The sequence below is a fragment of the Panicum hallii genome, chromosome 7 (assembly GCF_002211085.1).
Source record: "Panicum hallii strain FIL2 chromosome 7, PHallii_v3.1, whole genome shotgun sequence".
Taxonomy (NCBI): Eukaryota; Viridiplantae; Streptophyta; class Magnoliopsida; order Poales; family Poaceae; genus Panicum; species Panicum hallii.
Genome location: NC_038048.1, coordinates 32,705,767 through 32,721,194, shown reverse-complemented (window position 1 = coordinate 32,721,194; position 15,428 = coordinate 32,705,767). Strand labels below are relative to the sequence as shown.

Below are 15,428 nucleotides of genomic sequence, written 5' to 3'. Positions count from 1 at the left end.
TGAAGACTAGAAAGAGGGAACCAAGGTAGATGGTTATAGTATAATACAGTTTTTATAGGAAGTCTGAAGCTGAGGCAGTACAAGGCAAAATTCTACATAAAGATAGCATCCATAAACTGACCAGACCCACTTTATACCAGAAAGGTGAAAAAGGGTTAAAATTACAAAAAGAAAAGAAGAGAAAAAAGAAATGGAAATCTAACCCCTCAAAAAGCCTGGTACTTTTCTTCAAGTTGCCCTATGCTTTGCTCAAGGGCATTTTTTGCAAACACAACCTCCAAATTATGCAGCTCTCTCTTTCCGTCCCCTGCTTCTTATTTTCTTTTTGCTCTAGACCCCACGGTTCTACCTTTTTACATGATGTAGCACGCATTCGGGTTCTCATCACTGAAGATCTGCGGAGCCATTGCCTGGTGGTGCGGCGCATACGCTGGTGGCGGCGGGTAGGCTGGCTGGTAGACATACCCGGGCGGCGGTAGCGGGGGCGGCGGGTAGTACCCACCAGGGAATGCGAACCGCGGGTAGTGCATGTACAGGTTGGCCGCAGCAATGGCGGCTGAGTCTTTTTCCTTGTCTGCCTTATCCTTCTCATCGCCGGCAGCAGCATCACCACCCTCCTTCTCCTTCTTCTCCTCCTTCTTCTCCTCACCGCCACCTTCTTTGCCGTCCTTCTTCTCCTCCTTGCTGCCCTCCTTCTTCTCCTCGCTGCCACCTTCTGCCGCCTTCTCCTCCTTGGCCTTGTCATCACCCCCTGCGCTCTCCGCCGGAGGCACAGGCTCAGACTTGATGATGGCAGCATGCTTACCGCTGCGCTTGTACACGTACTCAGCCAACTTGGCCTCCTCGAACACACCCTTCACTGTCACCTCCGATGCCTTCAGGTCTGGCTCTGCAGATTGCACCCCTGCACAACCAGGAATAAAAAAAATCATCTGTGATCCAGATCAAGGAGCAGTAAAATTTTTGACAAGTCTAACAATCTTGTTGATTTTTAGTCAGACAGGTGGTTGGAGGAATTGTTGGCTGTAGAAACTTTGTTTCATTCACATGAATGAAGAGTTATGTTTCAAATCATTTCATCAGAAAAAGACAGGATTTGGCCATTTGAATCATCAGAACTAATTGCATCCACGAAACTTAGTAAACTACATAGGACATGAAGACGGTATGGATATCATGAAAAGGACTGGAAATCTGATTGCAGCCAACTAATAAGCACCTTTCATCTTGAGGATCCTCTTCCTGATCCCCTCAGCGCAGGCTTCGCAGTGCATATGTACCTTCAGTACCACGGCGATCACCGGCGGCTTCAAGACCAGACAAGAAGAGAAGGAAACATTCTGATATCAGCCTCTGATGCAAAAAAGTTAGCACAGAAAATACTGCAATGTGGAACAACAAGAGCCAACGCAGCAAGGACTTGGCAAGATGTTCATATGAAAACTGTCTCATTCACCTCCTTCTTTTCCTCCGGCTTGGGCGGCTCAGGCTCCTTCTTCTCCTCTTCCTTCTTCTCCTCCGGCGGAGGCGGAATCGGTGAGAGGAGCTCCACCTTGCGTCCGGTCTTCTTCTGAACACGCTCCACCACTTTCATCGGGTCGGCGGCTGCCTTCTTCCCCTTCACCACCACCTTGTGTGCCTTTGAGTCAGCAATCACATCCTCCACTCCTGCAGTATCGACACAGAATTTTTCATTTCAGATGTCATGAAGATTCAACCCTTGAGCTACAGAATCTTAGGTTCCCTTTGATAGCAACTACAAGTACAGGGGGAATATGCATCATGCTTGGAACATATGAGAATTTGAAGGTGACCGAGGAATCAACTTCACTTTTTGAGCTCTGAATGACATAAGCTCAAGGCCGTCATTCTCTTGGAATCTACCAAACCTTTTTCTGGAGCTAAAAGTCATTCGGATCTCTAGTCAGTCATTCTCCCCAGCATTAATCAACTGGACTCATGTGCAACTGCAGCAGTTGAAAACGAAAGATCTAATTGATTGGGCGAATCTGATTAATTAAACCGTAGCCCACCAACCACCCTTGAAATCCTACCATGAATCACATCAATTCTTCTAAGTAATAACCTTCGAAATATTCCAAATCTGGAGTCATGATTAATCAACTGGATTCTTTTTTTTTGTTTTTTTTAAAAAAAGAGAATATTCTTAAATCTCAATCCCAGCATGCCTGTTAAAGACCTGATGAGCATACAGATTGGCCTGCTTCCAACAATCAAAAGAAAGCAACAGCAGTTACTTCAGAAATCGCAAGAACATTAGCAGAGTCCAAAGCAAAAACTGAAAATCCACTCGAGAACGGGAGACTCGATGGCCAGCAAAGGCAAAGGGAGGTTAAGCTAACAGATATACGGCCGGGCATGGCGGCATTACCGTCGAAGCGCCTGAGGATCTTCTTGACCTTCCTGGCGCACCCCTCGCAGTGCATGTAGACCCGCATCTCGACCTCCTCCGGCGGCGGTGGCGGCGGCGGCGGCGCCTCCTCCTTCTTCTCCTCCCCGGCGCCCTCCTTGGGCTTCTCCTCCCCGGCGCCTTCCTTGGGCTTCTCCTCCGCCGGCGGCGCGTCCTTGGGCTTCTCCTCTGCCGGCGCCGCCTCCTTGGGCTTCTCCGACTCCTCCTTCTTGGCCTCCTGCGAGCACAAAGCGACACAGCAAAAGCCATCAGGACGCCGCCTTGCCTTTCCTGACGCTGGCGGCGAGCGCGGCAGGAAACGGAAGCGTCGCCGCCCTCGCTCACCTCGCCCATGGCTTCTGCTCCCACGCGCGCGCGGCCCTGCGGGTGCTCGAGCGGTGGCTGCTGGCTCTGCGCGAGTGTGGCTGTGACGCCCGGTGGGGGTGCGGGGTGGTGGTGTCACCTTATGTAGCGCGGGTGGGCGCCGCCAAGGGCTGCAAGATCCGCGGGTGGCTGCGATCCCCCCTCCTCTCTCTGTTATTATATATATAAAAATAAATTTCTCTCCTCTTCTCTTGTGTACCAGCACTAGCTAGCTTGTTTGGTATGAGAAGTTTCGATGATGGCATCGAATTCGTGTGCATCTTATTTTTTTTACATCCAATTCGTGAGCCTTTCAAAATATAACCCACCATACAGTTACATAAATTGTTTCAATTTAAAGGATTTCCTCCCTTTCCTTTATTTCACGATTTTTTCTTTTTCATTTTTTAAAGCACCTGAACTTCCCGTTTTGCCCCTAACTCAATGGATTCTAATCGATTCAATCCAGCCGGCCTCTCCTCCTCCTCCCTCCTCTCGATCGTCGCTGCTCCAGGCGGAACAGGAGCTCCACCGGCCCAAGGTGCTCCCGCTGCTCCCCCCTTCCCGAGGCCTCCCGCCTCGGCCGCCGGCTGCCGGTGCTGCCCACACCCCTCCCGCTCGGCCCTCTGGTTTATTGAAGCTCGAAACGGCCTCGCAACGATGTGAAATTGGCAACTTTTTTGCCCAGTTTATTGAAGCTGCAAGGGACTGATTGATGATATTGATTCATTGCGTCCATATGGTGTGATTTCGCAGGTATTTAACCCTGCATCACAAGGAGAAAGAACAACAATTTCTACCTGTTCATGCCGCTGTTCAACGCCCTCGGAGGGACCATCAACGCTAAGTCCTTGGAGCTTCAGAAGGAGGTCGATCAAGGTACTTCTGCTGATGATCAAATCGTCATCGTCTCTTCACCATTGACACCATTGGTTAATCCAAAAAATTGCTTTTTGACTGCTATTAGTAACTTACAGTAGGGAGTAAGAGAATCAGTAAGCAGATTAGGAGAACGGGTGCTTGCAGCATTGAACGACCGTGTGCTTGCAACATTGAACGACCGGGTGCTGGACTTCGTGTTCCTGGCGCACGTCGTGGACGTGGTGTTGTCGATGCAAGTGCCCTTCGCGTCCCGGTCCTGCAGCTCGCTGCCGTTCGCGACCCGCTTCGTGCTGCCGCCGCTCTGGCCCGTCGCCTTCGCCTTCATGCTCCTCCAGTGGTTCTGCTCCAAGACCTTCACCGTCAGCTTCTACTTCCTCTGCAGCCGGCTCCACCAGACATGGAGCGTCCCTAGATACGGCTTCCAGGTCAGGGCCGCGCGGGAGGGGAGGGGGCAGCACCAGCAGCCGGCGGCTGAGGGCCGCGCGGGAGGTCTCGGGGAGGGGAGCAGCGGGAGCACCTTGGACCGGTGGATGGTGGAGCCCTTGTTCTGCCTGGAGCAGCGACGACCGAGAGAGAGCGCGCCATGAACAGAAGAGAGGAGCACGGGAGATGAGGAGAGGGCCGGCTGGATCGATTCGATCGAGTCAGGGGCAAAACAGGCAATTCAGATGTTCTGAAACGAAAAGGAAAGTCCTGAAATCAAGAAAAGGGGAGAAAATCCGTTGGATTAAAACAAGTCGCATGCGAAGAGTATTTTGAAAGGATCACCAATTGGATGTTAAAAGAAATAAGACGCGCGAATTTGATGTTAAATATCGAAATTTCTCGTTTGGTCCAGTGTGCAGCGTGGTGCGAGGTAGACGACGACGACGTGGTAAATCGAATTCATGAATGGGAGGGATCTCCTTGGGATACCGGCAAAAACACCCTGGTGATTGCGCTTCCTTCCAGGGCTCCATAACGTGCGGGCCCGGGTCACCGTGACCCACTGGTGGAGCCCACAAGTGTGAGAAGGGGTAAGCTCTCTCCGGTGAACAGGCCAAAAGTCGATTAAGTGGTTAAAAATGAAATCACTGCCAAGGTTATGGAACGATGAAAACTATGGGCGATGCTAACAGCGCAGGGGTATGAAATCTATCGTCTTCTTAGGCGACGTGCGTCAGCCGTCCGATTTAATCTGACGTTGCAGGTGTCATCTTCCTTGGTACCGTCTAGACCACCAAGCACAATGGCAATAGGAAAACACTGCCTCGAAGAGTCTCCTCTCTTCACCCTGACCGAATCCTGAAAGAAAAAAGATAGCTGGTTTTGGCATGCATAGAAGATCCTCCATCATCAACTCGATGGAGCACGAGGGGCCCCACGCGTCAGGTGGAACGGGCCCAATACCACCCACGCGCGCGAGCTCGCAGCTTTACAAACCTCCTTTTTTTTTCTTTCTCTTCCCCATCCCTGTTCCGATCGATCCGCACTCCATTTCATCCAACTGCAGAAGAAGATATAGAGAGAGAGAGAGAGAGAGAGAGAAAGAGCACAGTTTTAAAAAGCGAGCACCATGGAAAGGCCGCAGAGACAACCAAATCTTTATGAAGAGAAGGAAAATGTGGAGTCTTTTTGTTCCTTTGCATAGGGAGCAAATAAGGTGCACGAAACAATGCAACATGCATGAACATCCAAGTTAGTCTAAAACATTAGTAAAAAGCACGCAAAATTCGTGTATCTTCGTAAAAGCATGCAGAATTCGTGTACTTTTGTGTCAATAAGTTCAAAAGAAATTTCATAGTATAGCAATGAGGATTTGTTCCTAGGGCATTTCGCCTCACGTGCCAAGGGGCCAAAAGCAGTTTGATACGTAAGGTGTGATTGGTTATTCGGTTTTGGTCTATTTCAGCCTGGTTAGGAGTTATACAAGTCAGCTCAAGATATGCTTATATAGTATTTTGTGAATTTGTTTGGTTGGCTGCTTATCTTGTCTTGGTCCGCATAAGATTTTGTTGGGATGACTGCATTGCTTCCTAGGCTACACTGTTGTAGCTAGACTGGGGCCAAAACTTGGCCAGCCGGAACCTATGCAGCATGCACAACCGGAGACGAACCCATTATACGGGTTGTATAGGGCTATTTGCACAATCGGAGCCTAGATAACGGATCTATTCAGGCTACCAAACATCTAAACCCCCCTCTCTCTCTCTATATATATATATATAGCCAGCTATGAAAAAAACAGAAAAAAAAAAATGCGCACGACACTGCTGCCTGCAGCACGACCGTTGTGCATGATGCGAGATTGCGAGTGCTGCATGCATCGAGAACATGCATTGCGCAGAGCATATACGAATTTTAATTACTCAGGGAGTTATATATATTCTACTAATCCAGGTGCATCCGATGATCTCGTTCATACTCGTGCTGATCCGAACGATCATCTGACCCTCACGCTATGTCTACAGTTTTTTTTTCTGAAAGAAAAAGTTTTAAAAGTTGGAGTTTAAAATACGAAAAGTCTGTCAGAAAATTTGTTCTTTCTTCTGATACTTTCAGGATAATTTGTTGGGGTGTGCGAAGCTATGGAGGAAGGATGAGATCGAGAGTGTAGCACTAGTGGTACGTGGATTGAAGGAACGGGAGTGGGAATAATTTGCGTACAGTACGATAAAAAGGAGTTAATGGTGGGCCCGGCCGAGTCAGCGTTGGATGGACGTATCAGGCAGCCCGGTACCGTTGCCACGTGGGGCGAGGCACCGCCGGGCCCACCCGCTCCGTACGGGCGGCCTTGCTAGCAGTATCTCCAAATAATTTATCTGCGATGATGATTGATGAACACCTCTCCGACCTCAAAACCAAAATTGGAAACATGCATGCATCATTTTTGTAATCAAAGGTTTCGTTCAAAACAAAAATATTAGTATAATCAAATATACAACGAGACTGTACGACCGGATCGTACCAGTAATATACCGACTGGACGTACTATTTGTTCGAGCTGCACGTGAGGTTTTCCCGTAACTCTAATACGTATTTCGAAGTAGTCCTACGAGTGTCCGTAGCACGAACGACGATGATGGCGTCAGTAACCCACGTCAAATGTGGCAGGACATGGGGTGCCTGCCTGCCCGCGCAGGACACAGCAGCGCTACGACGCCGATCCTACGTGTCCGAGCAGGGCCTGGACAGAAGCTGCAGCTCCTGACCATCCCTCGCTGCTCCTACCTGATGGAACGCATGCGTCTCGGCACGTTGCGCTACAAAATGGGCCGAACAAGATTTTCTCTCGCGCGTCACGTCGCGCGTTCATCCACACCACCTCAGGATCGGTCCGACGACGGCGACGAACAGTTGATTGATCGCCCCATGCATGGCCGCACATGTTTGCATATATACAACTTTATCTGCTTCCGGAAATGTGACATTTATATAATGATACAGTAGATATAGATTGGAATCCCCAAAACAAGAAAGAAAATAAAATAAATAAAGGCCGAGTTTGGTAGCGCAATAATTTGCCGAAATAAATCCGATGGATGGAAGAAAGGACAAAAATTCAGTAGGCCTTCGATAGATACAGGTACTGAGGTTCAGTGCATGCTGCTGCTGAGAACGGCTTTGGGTTAACTTCGCTCCTCTGGGCCGGTCGGCGGCGAGCGGCCGGCGACGGTGCAGACGCAGACACGCTTGCATCCGCCGACGGCGACGACCCCGCGTCACGTCGCTGCCCGCCGGCCGCGGCCGGACTCCCCGTCGAGTCGCGTCGCGCAGCGCGCGTGGAACCGTACGTGCGCGGTGGCCGGCCGCCGGCGCACGCGCCCAACAGTGGCGCGACACCCCGGCGCGGCTCGCGGGCCCCGCCGCCGTGGCCTCGGAACCAGCGCCCGCTCGCGCGGGCTACGAGGGGTGGCGGTGGTGGTAGGCGGGAAAAGGAAGAATATACCATGCTAGTCACGCTATGTAAAAGTGAGGACACTGCGTAGCCTGCCCGCAGGGGGGCCACAGCCACACTTCCGAGAGCGCCGACTTTCGCTACGCACACCCGCGAAATGCTACCGCCTCACTCCATCACAAAATAAGTCCATTGTTTTGGCTCAATATTTTCGACTTGGAACTTTGGTAGTTTAGAGTTGAAAAATAAACCCAGGGAAAGTTTACCTTCAATAGTAGATAGGATTTTTTCCAACTCAAAACTAGACAGATGAGCAGAAATCCAAACTACAACGATCCATGCTCGTTAAATGCTTTAAGCACATGCTGACCCGCCCGGTGCTGCTCGTGGTGAGAGGGTCTCGGTCTCCTTTGGGGTCGACGTGTGGTGTGCTCATGCCACACAGCTGCAACTGCAATGGGGTTGTCAGGTTGTGCTCTGCATGAGTGCATGTCGCATATATGCATTCCAGAGGGGTGGCCGGCTATACATGGAAACCTTGATCCTCGCAAGAATCGTATCGCGCGTATGGGCAAGAGGAAGTTCCTGGAAGAACCTTGCTGTTTTTCCCGAGCTCTGGCTCTCCAACGAGAAGATAGCAACTCCAACTTGTTCTGTTGCTTCGAAGAAGCTAGCTCTCTCGTCCCCCGATGAGACTATTAGGCCTGTTCGTTTCCTCCTATCTAAACTTTAGACCCATCACATCAAAGAGAATAACGCTATTTAGAAGTACTAAATAAAATCTGTTTATAAAACTTTTTGCACAGCTAGATGCTAATTCGCGAGACAAATTTAATGAGCCTAATTAATCCATAATTTGCCACAGTGATGCTACAGTAATTGTTCGCTAATCATGGACTAATATACCTCATTAGATTCGTCTCGCAAATTAGCACTAGGGTTCTGCAATTAGTTTTGTAATTAGACTTTATTTAATACTTCTAAATGATAAGATTCTCTTTGATGTGACCCCTCTAAAATTTAGGTACCCGAAAACGAACACCCCCTGAGAGCGTGCTGAGCTTTTTCTCATGGGGGCGATGAGGTGAGGTCCCCTCGGGCCTTTCCTGCAGCACCAGAATGGGTGAAGAAGATGACATTGCCACTGTCACTCGTCACTGACTCGGAGAGAGAGAGGGGCCCGTGCACGTACGTCGAGAGGAGTGAGCTGTGCCGTGCAGGCCTGTACCGCCTGCAGGTCGATCGCAGTAATGATATGCGTACGGCCTGACGACGGAGGCGCAGTGAGGTGAGGTGACTCGCCGCTCTGGCCAGTTGCTAGTGGTCGATGAGGAGGAGAAGCAGATCGACGGCCGGCCGGTGGCCATCAAGCCCGCAAGATCTCGCGATCTCCGTCCCTGTTCGTAATGCCCCCCTCGCATCGTCGGTTCCATGCGCCCGTCTCCCGATCACTGCTCGCTCGATCGCCGCGCGCCCAATTGCTTCTCGGATTCCCACGCGCCCGTCTGTGCACGCACAGCGCCACAGAGCCTCATCTGGGACACGGCCCTAATGCCCTTTCTTCCGTGCTCCACCGTATCGTCGTCCTCATCATTGCGCCATTTCCCTACTACTTGACGGGATACGTACGAGTTTACGACAGTGCCGTTACAATACCAGCCGTGCTAGTTGAGTACAGTTTTTATAGTCCGGCTTGCGGTTCAAACATCTCAGATTGTAGTCTAACTAATTTTACAATAATCCACTATCTCTTATTGTAGAACCCCTCTTGTCACACCCTTTCTTACCTAGCTTCTACTGGCTTGTACTCCCTCTGTTTTAATATATAATATAGGGCATAACCACTTTTTACTCAAATCACGTAATATAACGCGCGCTCTCTATATGCACGTACATCAATGTAATAGTACATTAAATACGTTCCTTAATCTTTGAATCAGATATGGTTACGTCTTATATACTAGAAAAGAGAGAGTATTATCCAACCATCTCACAATTCAGGGTTCCAAATAGTCCTCCAAGCTTTATAATCCAGCTTTTAAGGATTCACAACCTATAAGCTAGCTTTCACGATTTAATAGGTGGATCCAAACAGGATCTCGATACTAACACGGGAATGTACGCAAGTGAATGTTACCTCGTGATGGGCCGGAGAGAACACAAACATCAAGTCATCTCTTATCAAAGATAATCACTTGGCGCAAAATAGTAGGTTAGATAGCAAAAGTTCAGCATTGGAAGAGTTAATTAGGCTCCTAGGAAGAGTTATTGCCTCTCTCTCTTAGGGTCTGCTTCCTAGACCCATACAAATAGATCGATAGAGTCGTTTGATACACACTATCCTAGCTCAAGGGCCCGTTTGATACAAAAGGCTAAATTTTAGCCTAAGAGCTAAAGTTTAGCTCTTCAAATGGAGGGCTAAAAAGTTTAAAAAAACTCATTTACCCCTAATTAATATCATCTAATTAATGCCATCTAAGTCTTAGGTGGGAAGGGTAGATAGAGTCTTTTGGTCATCCAGGACCACTTTTAGCCTCCATTTAGCCCACCTTGGATAAGCTAAAGGACTAATGGGGGCTAAAGTTTAGCACTCCACTTTTAGCTCTTTTAGCTCTTATGTTTGGTTCTCCAAGAACTAAAATAAAGCTAAACGTGGAGGGCTAAAATTTAGTCCCATGGAACCAAACAGGTCTTAAGGGGGCTTGCTAATTAGATGACACCCATTTGGGAGGCTCCCAGCGGTTGATCTCTGACCGCCCTCGTACTTTCATTTTTATGGAAAGTTTTAATTTTTTTGTAACTTTCTATTTTTGGAGGGCTATTAATCGCACACATAGCTTTTATGTACAACTTTTTCAAATAACTTTGTCATGTTATATTTTTTTTGCACAATATTCCATAACAGTGCTGTCTGGAAAGCTTCGTACATACTCCCTTCATTCCATGAAGAGTGCAATCCTGTGTTTGAAATAAATCTCACAAATAGTGCAATTCTAGATATTAGATCTCAACTACCTACCTAATTAATTGGTCAGGTTTGATTTGTATGCCAAAACTAACTGCATGTGGCAAACAAATGAGGGCATGAGAGTCTTTTCACGCCACCACTAATTTGTTTGAAAAAAACTAGAATTGAACTCTTCATAGGACGGAGGGAGTAACTTTTACGTATAATTTCTCCACACAAATTTTTAAGGCAACTTCTGGAAGATAATATTTCAGCACAAACTTCCCGCAAGAATGATGAGGGGAGCTTATTCACACAAGTTGTATTTATTATAATAATTTATCCAAAATATTGCTTAGTATGACTTTCGGTTGATAACTTTTTGGCACAACTTAAAGGCAATGTTGTTAGGATAACTTCTCAGGAAACCTTCTTTTTTTATATAATATAGCTTTTCTAGGCAACTTATACAAAGTGTTCTCTGTTTTTACTTCTATGATTAAACTTGTCAAAAAAATCTTCAGAACAAGTCGTCTAACTAACACATGGCCAACTATTTTTTTTAAAAGGATTGTTCAAAAATAATAAAATTAGAGCCTATAATTTGTAAAGCTTATCATATAAGTTACCCTAAAAATCTTTGCTTAGAAACAAGAAAAGGAAAACTCTTGATAGAAATCCTATGAGTAGATCTATCTTTATAAGCATGATGGAGAGAAGTGTTATGGCAAAAAAAATATGATGGAAGGAAAAAAACTGAAATAGAAAAAAGAAAAAAAGAAAGTGAATCAGATACCGTTTGAGGCCCGCAAAAGTGGGAACACCGCGGTGCAGAGCGCTATTCATATCGACCACTCAGAGCGAGGTTCTCTAAATTGGATTTCTATTTTAATAGTGTGTGGCACCGAGAAGAAATATTACGGCAGAACCCATAGATGTTGATCGGGCTGGTCCAGGGTCTAACCGTAGTCGATGGAAGTGATTATGTTCTTTGACAAGAGAACCAAGAGCAAATGTTATGTTGGTGGCCTGAATGATGGGTCTAGCGTTTATTGATATTCAACTTGGCATCAATGTTGAGCTATTTGAAATATGGTGGAGAAAGGCTAGGCAATACTCCCTCCATTTTTATTTACATGTTGTGTTAGGTTTATCCTAAGTTAAAGTTGATTAATTTTGACCAAGTCTATAGAAAAATATAGCAACAACTATACTACCCAACCTATGCACTATCAATATATATTTCATGGTGGATTCAATGAAACAAATTTGGTATTGTAAATGTTATTATTCTTTTCTATAAATTTAGTCAAAGTTGGCTAAATTTGACTTAGGACAAACCTAATACGATATGTAAATAAAAATAGAAGGAGTAGGTACCGGTGGTGGTGTCGAAGGTGAAGGCGAGGGAGGTGGAGAGGTCACCAATGGCATGCCAATTTTATTATGGGCCAAGGTTTGTTAGTATCCTTTATAGGGGTTTTATCGAAAAAGATGATATGAGACAAAGGGAGAGTGTTATGGTGGACAAGAGAAGTAATACATGGTTTGAATACAATAAGCCGGATCCTTAGCAGTCCCTACATGATTTTTCAGCGAAAAAACTGAATGCTTTTGTCTCTTGGATTCTTCAGCGACAATGTCACGAGACGAACTATGTGCACCCTCCTTTGCTGTGCATCGTTCATCATGCGACAGGCCGGCTGCTGTGTAGTTTATCTATGTCTATGCTAGTGTTGACTTGAGCAGTGCAAATCAAGCAAAGCAATGCCTTTGTTTGTTTCGATTGTTTGGACCACAGAACATGCATGCATTTGCATTAGTTTATTTGCTACGCATACACTTGGATCCAACCAGTTTTCTTTCCATGAGCAGTAACGTGGCGCATATACCTCTGTGCCACCAGTAGTCTAATTCTTCAGCTGGCGACCATTGATTTCTGTCCTGGACGTACGTATAAATAAATAAATAAATAAATGAATGCACTTGCTTCATGTTTTGAGGCACATTTTGAATCCATCCACTTGGTACAGAGTACAAGTTAATTTGCTAGATGTTTAGATATCAGGCAAAGAAGCACTAATGGTGTTTTAAATCCGAGACATATGCGACACCCGGTGTAAAAGTTCTTGAATGGTGAGAAGTGATTCAGTTTTGTGACAAGTCTTCTTGAGAAAAATTAAAATTTGATTTGAACCAGGCGTCTTGGTAGGGACTAGGGAGCTACTAGTGTATTACTACCAATCTAGCACTCTCTGTGGTTACAAATAATTTCATTCCTTTTTGGACTGAGGGGATATATAGTGGTTAGTTTATTTCAGTTTTTTAACAAGCTTTAACAAACGCAGATAAATAAATCCAAATCATGAAAACAAATCCACAGTGTCCACTTCTAGTTTTCTTAGTGTTTATTTATCTTAAGAGAAGTAATCAAAATTACTTGGCAAGAAAATTTAAGTCTAGCACTCAAACCATTATTGTCCAATAATCGTTGAACCATGGGACCAACGTCTCTTGAGAAGTGGGGTTTTCGTCCTTTCATTTTCAGTCCCATACCTAAAGTCCTAATCAGCACCACATAACAACAATTGCCATAATGAGCACCGCACCAATATAATTTATGTAACATCTGCTCCCTCAAATGATAAACAATGAATTTGTCGCCATAAAAGTATAAAACCAGAGTATAAACCTATCAAACAAGACCACTGCACTGTACCCTTGTGCTTGTGGTCATGCAGAAATGCATGCATTTCGAAACGAACAGGACATTTGGTTTTGGGACCATGCATGCATGCATATAGTCGTCGAATGTAAACAAATCAATGTGGCTACAAGATTTGAATCCACATCATATCTGTCGTGCTTGCTGGCTTGCTACATGGTCCATATATGGAGCATCCCCGGCCCGGCCCTTTGCTTAGGGGGAGGGGGGGGGGGGGGGGGGTGGCATCAGCATGTATTAAATATTTTGCACATCTAGTAATGATCATATTCATCCAAGTAAAAAAACAAAGCTCCAATTCCATCTGCAAACAAGGCTAAAATTTTCAAATCCTTCCAAAACTTCCATCCCCCTAGCTTGTTTCCATCCGCTTGTGCCCCAATTTTGTTTGCTTCACCATGTGACACATTCAGTTCCCAGGCCAGTACAAAACCGAGGACGTGGTCTCGCACTCGGCAGCACATGGCTAGGGGCACGCCCTGGCCCTTGGAGAGTTGCAGCGTTTGAGGATTGGGTGGTGAGCTAGCTAGATCACTACTTAGGATCCCAAAAGTTCTTTTTGTTTGAAAAACAAGATCCCAAAAGCTGATGAGCAGCTGCAGCACAAGGCAGTGGTCTGCATGTGTTTGTACTGCATAGATTAGTGGTGGATTTGAGCTTGTGTCAGAGAACAAATTATCGTGCAAGTTGGTTGCTAATATTATAGTCAAGTGAGCAGCAGCTAGCTTGGTTATGTGAGAAGCAAGCATATGCATCACTGCTTCAGATGATGTGCACGCTAGCTGCAGCTAACGGCTGCAGGCCCATGGTATCCCAATCACCACCCACCAGTTAATACCCCGGCAAAGCTTTCCCTTGGCTGCGGAAGAATTGCTTGAGACGCGTCATTAACATGGCTTGCTCAATGCAAAAAAGGTTCTACATAATTCTTTTATAAAAAAGTAGGAACACCGTGTAACGATCCAACCTAGAAAAATGGCTCATGCCCACTCTATACGCTGAGTGGACCACACCTACACCACAACCTACTTACGATTTCATCATCGCTTCACGTAAAAGGGTTAACCTAAGATTGCAATGCTTCCTACAGTTAGCTATTAAATTAGCTCATCCCACCTTCAATTTTCCATTTGAAACTATTCTTAAGCTAGCATGCCTCATGCATGGTACTCCAATTGTGGCCCAACCGGCCATACATGGGTTGGTATGCTACACACTGCTTATCACATAAAGGGCTATGACATAGGAGTACAAAGGAGCAAGGAGCAAATACCATACCACCTGAAAGCAAGCAAAGATGCCACATGTAGTAGCCCAGGTCAGTGCCAGCACAAACAGGATCACAGGCCATGCAAGCAAGCAGCAGGTGAATCCATCCATCCATCCATCATTCGTACACAGCCAGACACAGGCAACCTGAAGCCGGCCAAAGCTCTTGAGGGTTGATGTTGCCATGATGATGTGAAAGAATCCTCACATTCAGAGCAAACGCCAAGGCTGGAGCTGCCACTTGGGTACCAGTAGGGACGTACTGCTCTGCACTGTGTAAAAACCGGGGAGCACCCAAAATTGAATCTGCAATCCACCTCGGATTTTGGGCCATGCCCAATGGAGCCATCACATTCACAGCCGACAGCCCCGGAACCGGTTCCTCTGCAGCAGGGACTCATCCCACTGACGTGCGGGTCCCAGTAGAGGAGGCTCCTCAGACAGCCCCATACGCACATGCCCATGGTGAATTCTCTGCTTTTTTTTTCACCCTGATAAAAATTCAGACTCCAATGTGAAGTTGCTTGTGCTGTTGATATTTTGTCCTAGAGAAAGGGGTAAAAAAAAATCCAAGGATACCTAGAAAGAGGGCACCAAGGTAAATGGTTATAGCATGTAATACATTATTATAGAAGTCAAAAGTTGAGGTAGTTCAACGCAAAACTCGACATAACAATAGCAAACGATAGCATCCATAAACTGACAAGTCCAAACTTAATTTATCCAGAAAGGTGAGGGGGGAGGGGTGGGGGGGGGGGTGTTTGTTTAACTTAAAGAAAAAAAAGAAGAACAGAAATGGAAATCTAACCCCTCAAATAGGCTGGTACGTTAGTTCTAGTTGCCATTTGCTTGGCTCAAGGGCCCTTTTTTTTTTTGCAAAGACAACGTTCAGATTATGCAGCTCCCTTCTTTCTGGTCCCCCACTTCTTATTGTCTGCAGACCGCCATGGTTCTT

The 15,428-nt window shown here is 46.4% G+C and overlaps 2 protein-coding genes across 2 annotated transcripts; one reads left to right on the top strand and one right to left on the bottom strand.

Annotated features, from left to right (window-relative positions):
• On the bottom strand, positions 1-2,909 carry LOC112900443 (heavy metal-associated isoprenylated plant protein 7-like). The gene is made up of 5 exons (XM_025969304.1): positions 2,756-2,909; positions 2,393-2,648; positions 1,457-1,668; positions 1,220-1,307; positions 1-904 (listed from the first exon to the last, which is right to left on the bottom strand). The coding sequence occupies exons 1-5, from the start codon at positions 2,762-2,764 to the stop codon at positions 354-356; spliced, it is 1,116 nt and encodes a 371-aa protein (XP_025825089.1). The 5' UTR covers positions 2,765-2,909; the 3' UTR covers positions 1-353.
• A 308-nt stretch (positions 2,910-3,217) lies between these two features.
• On the top strand, positions 3,218-4,486 carry LOC112900660. Its single transcript, XM_025969493.1, has 3 exons — positions 3,218-3,402; positions 3,472-3,652; positions 3,754-4,486. The coding sequence occupies exons 1-3, from the start codon at positions 3,218-3,220 to the stop codon at positions 4,240-4,242; spliced, it is 855 nt and encodes a 284-aa protein (XP_025825278.1). The 3' UTR covers positions 4,243-4,486.
• Positions 4,487-15,428: the final 10,942 nt, after the last annotated feature.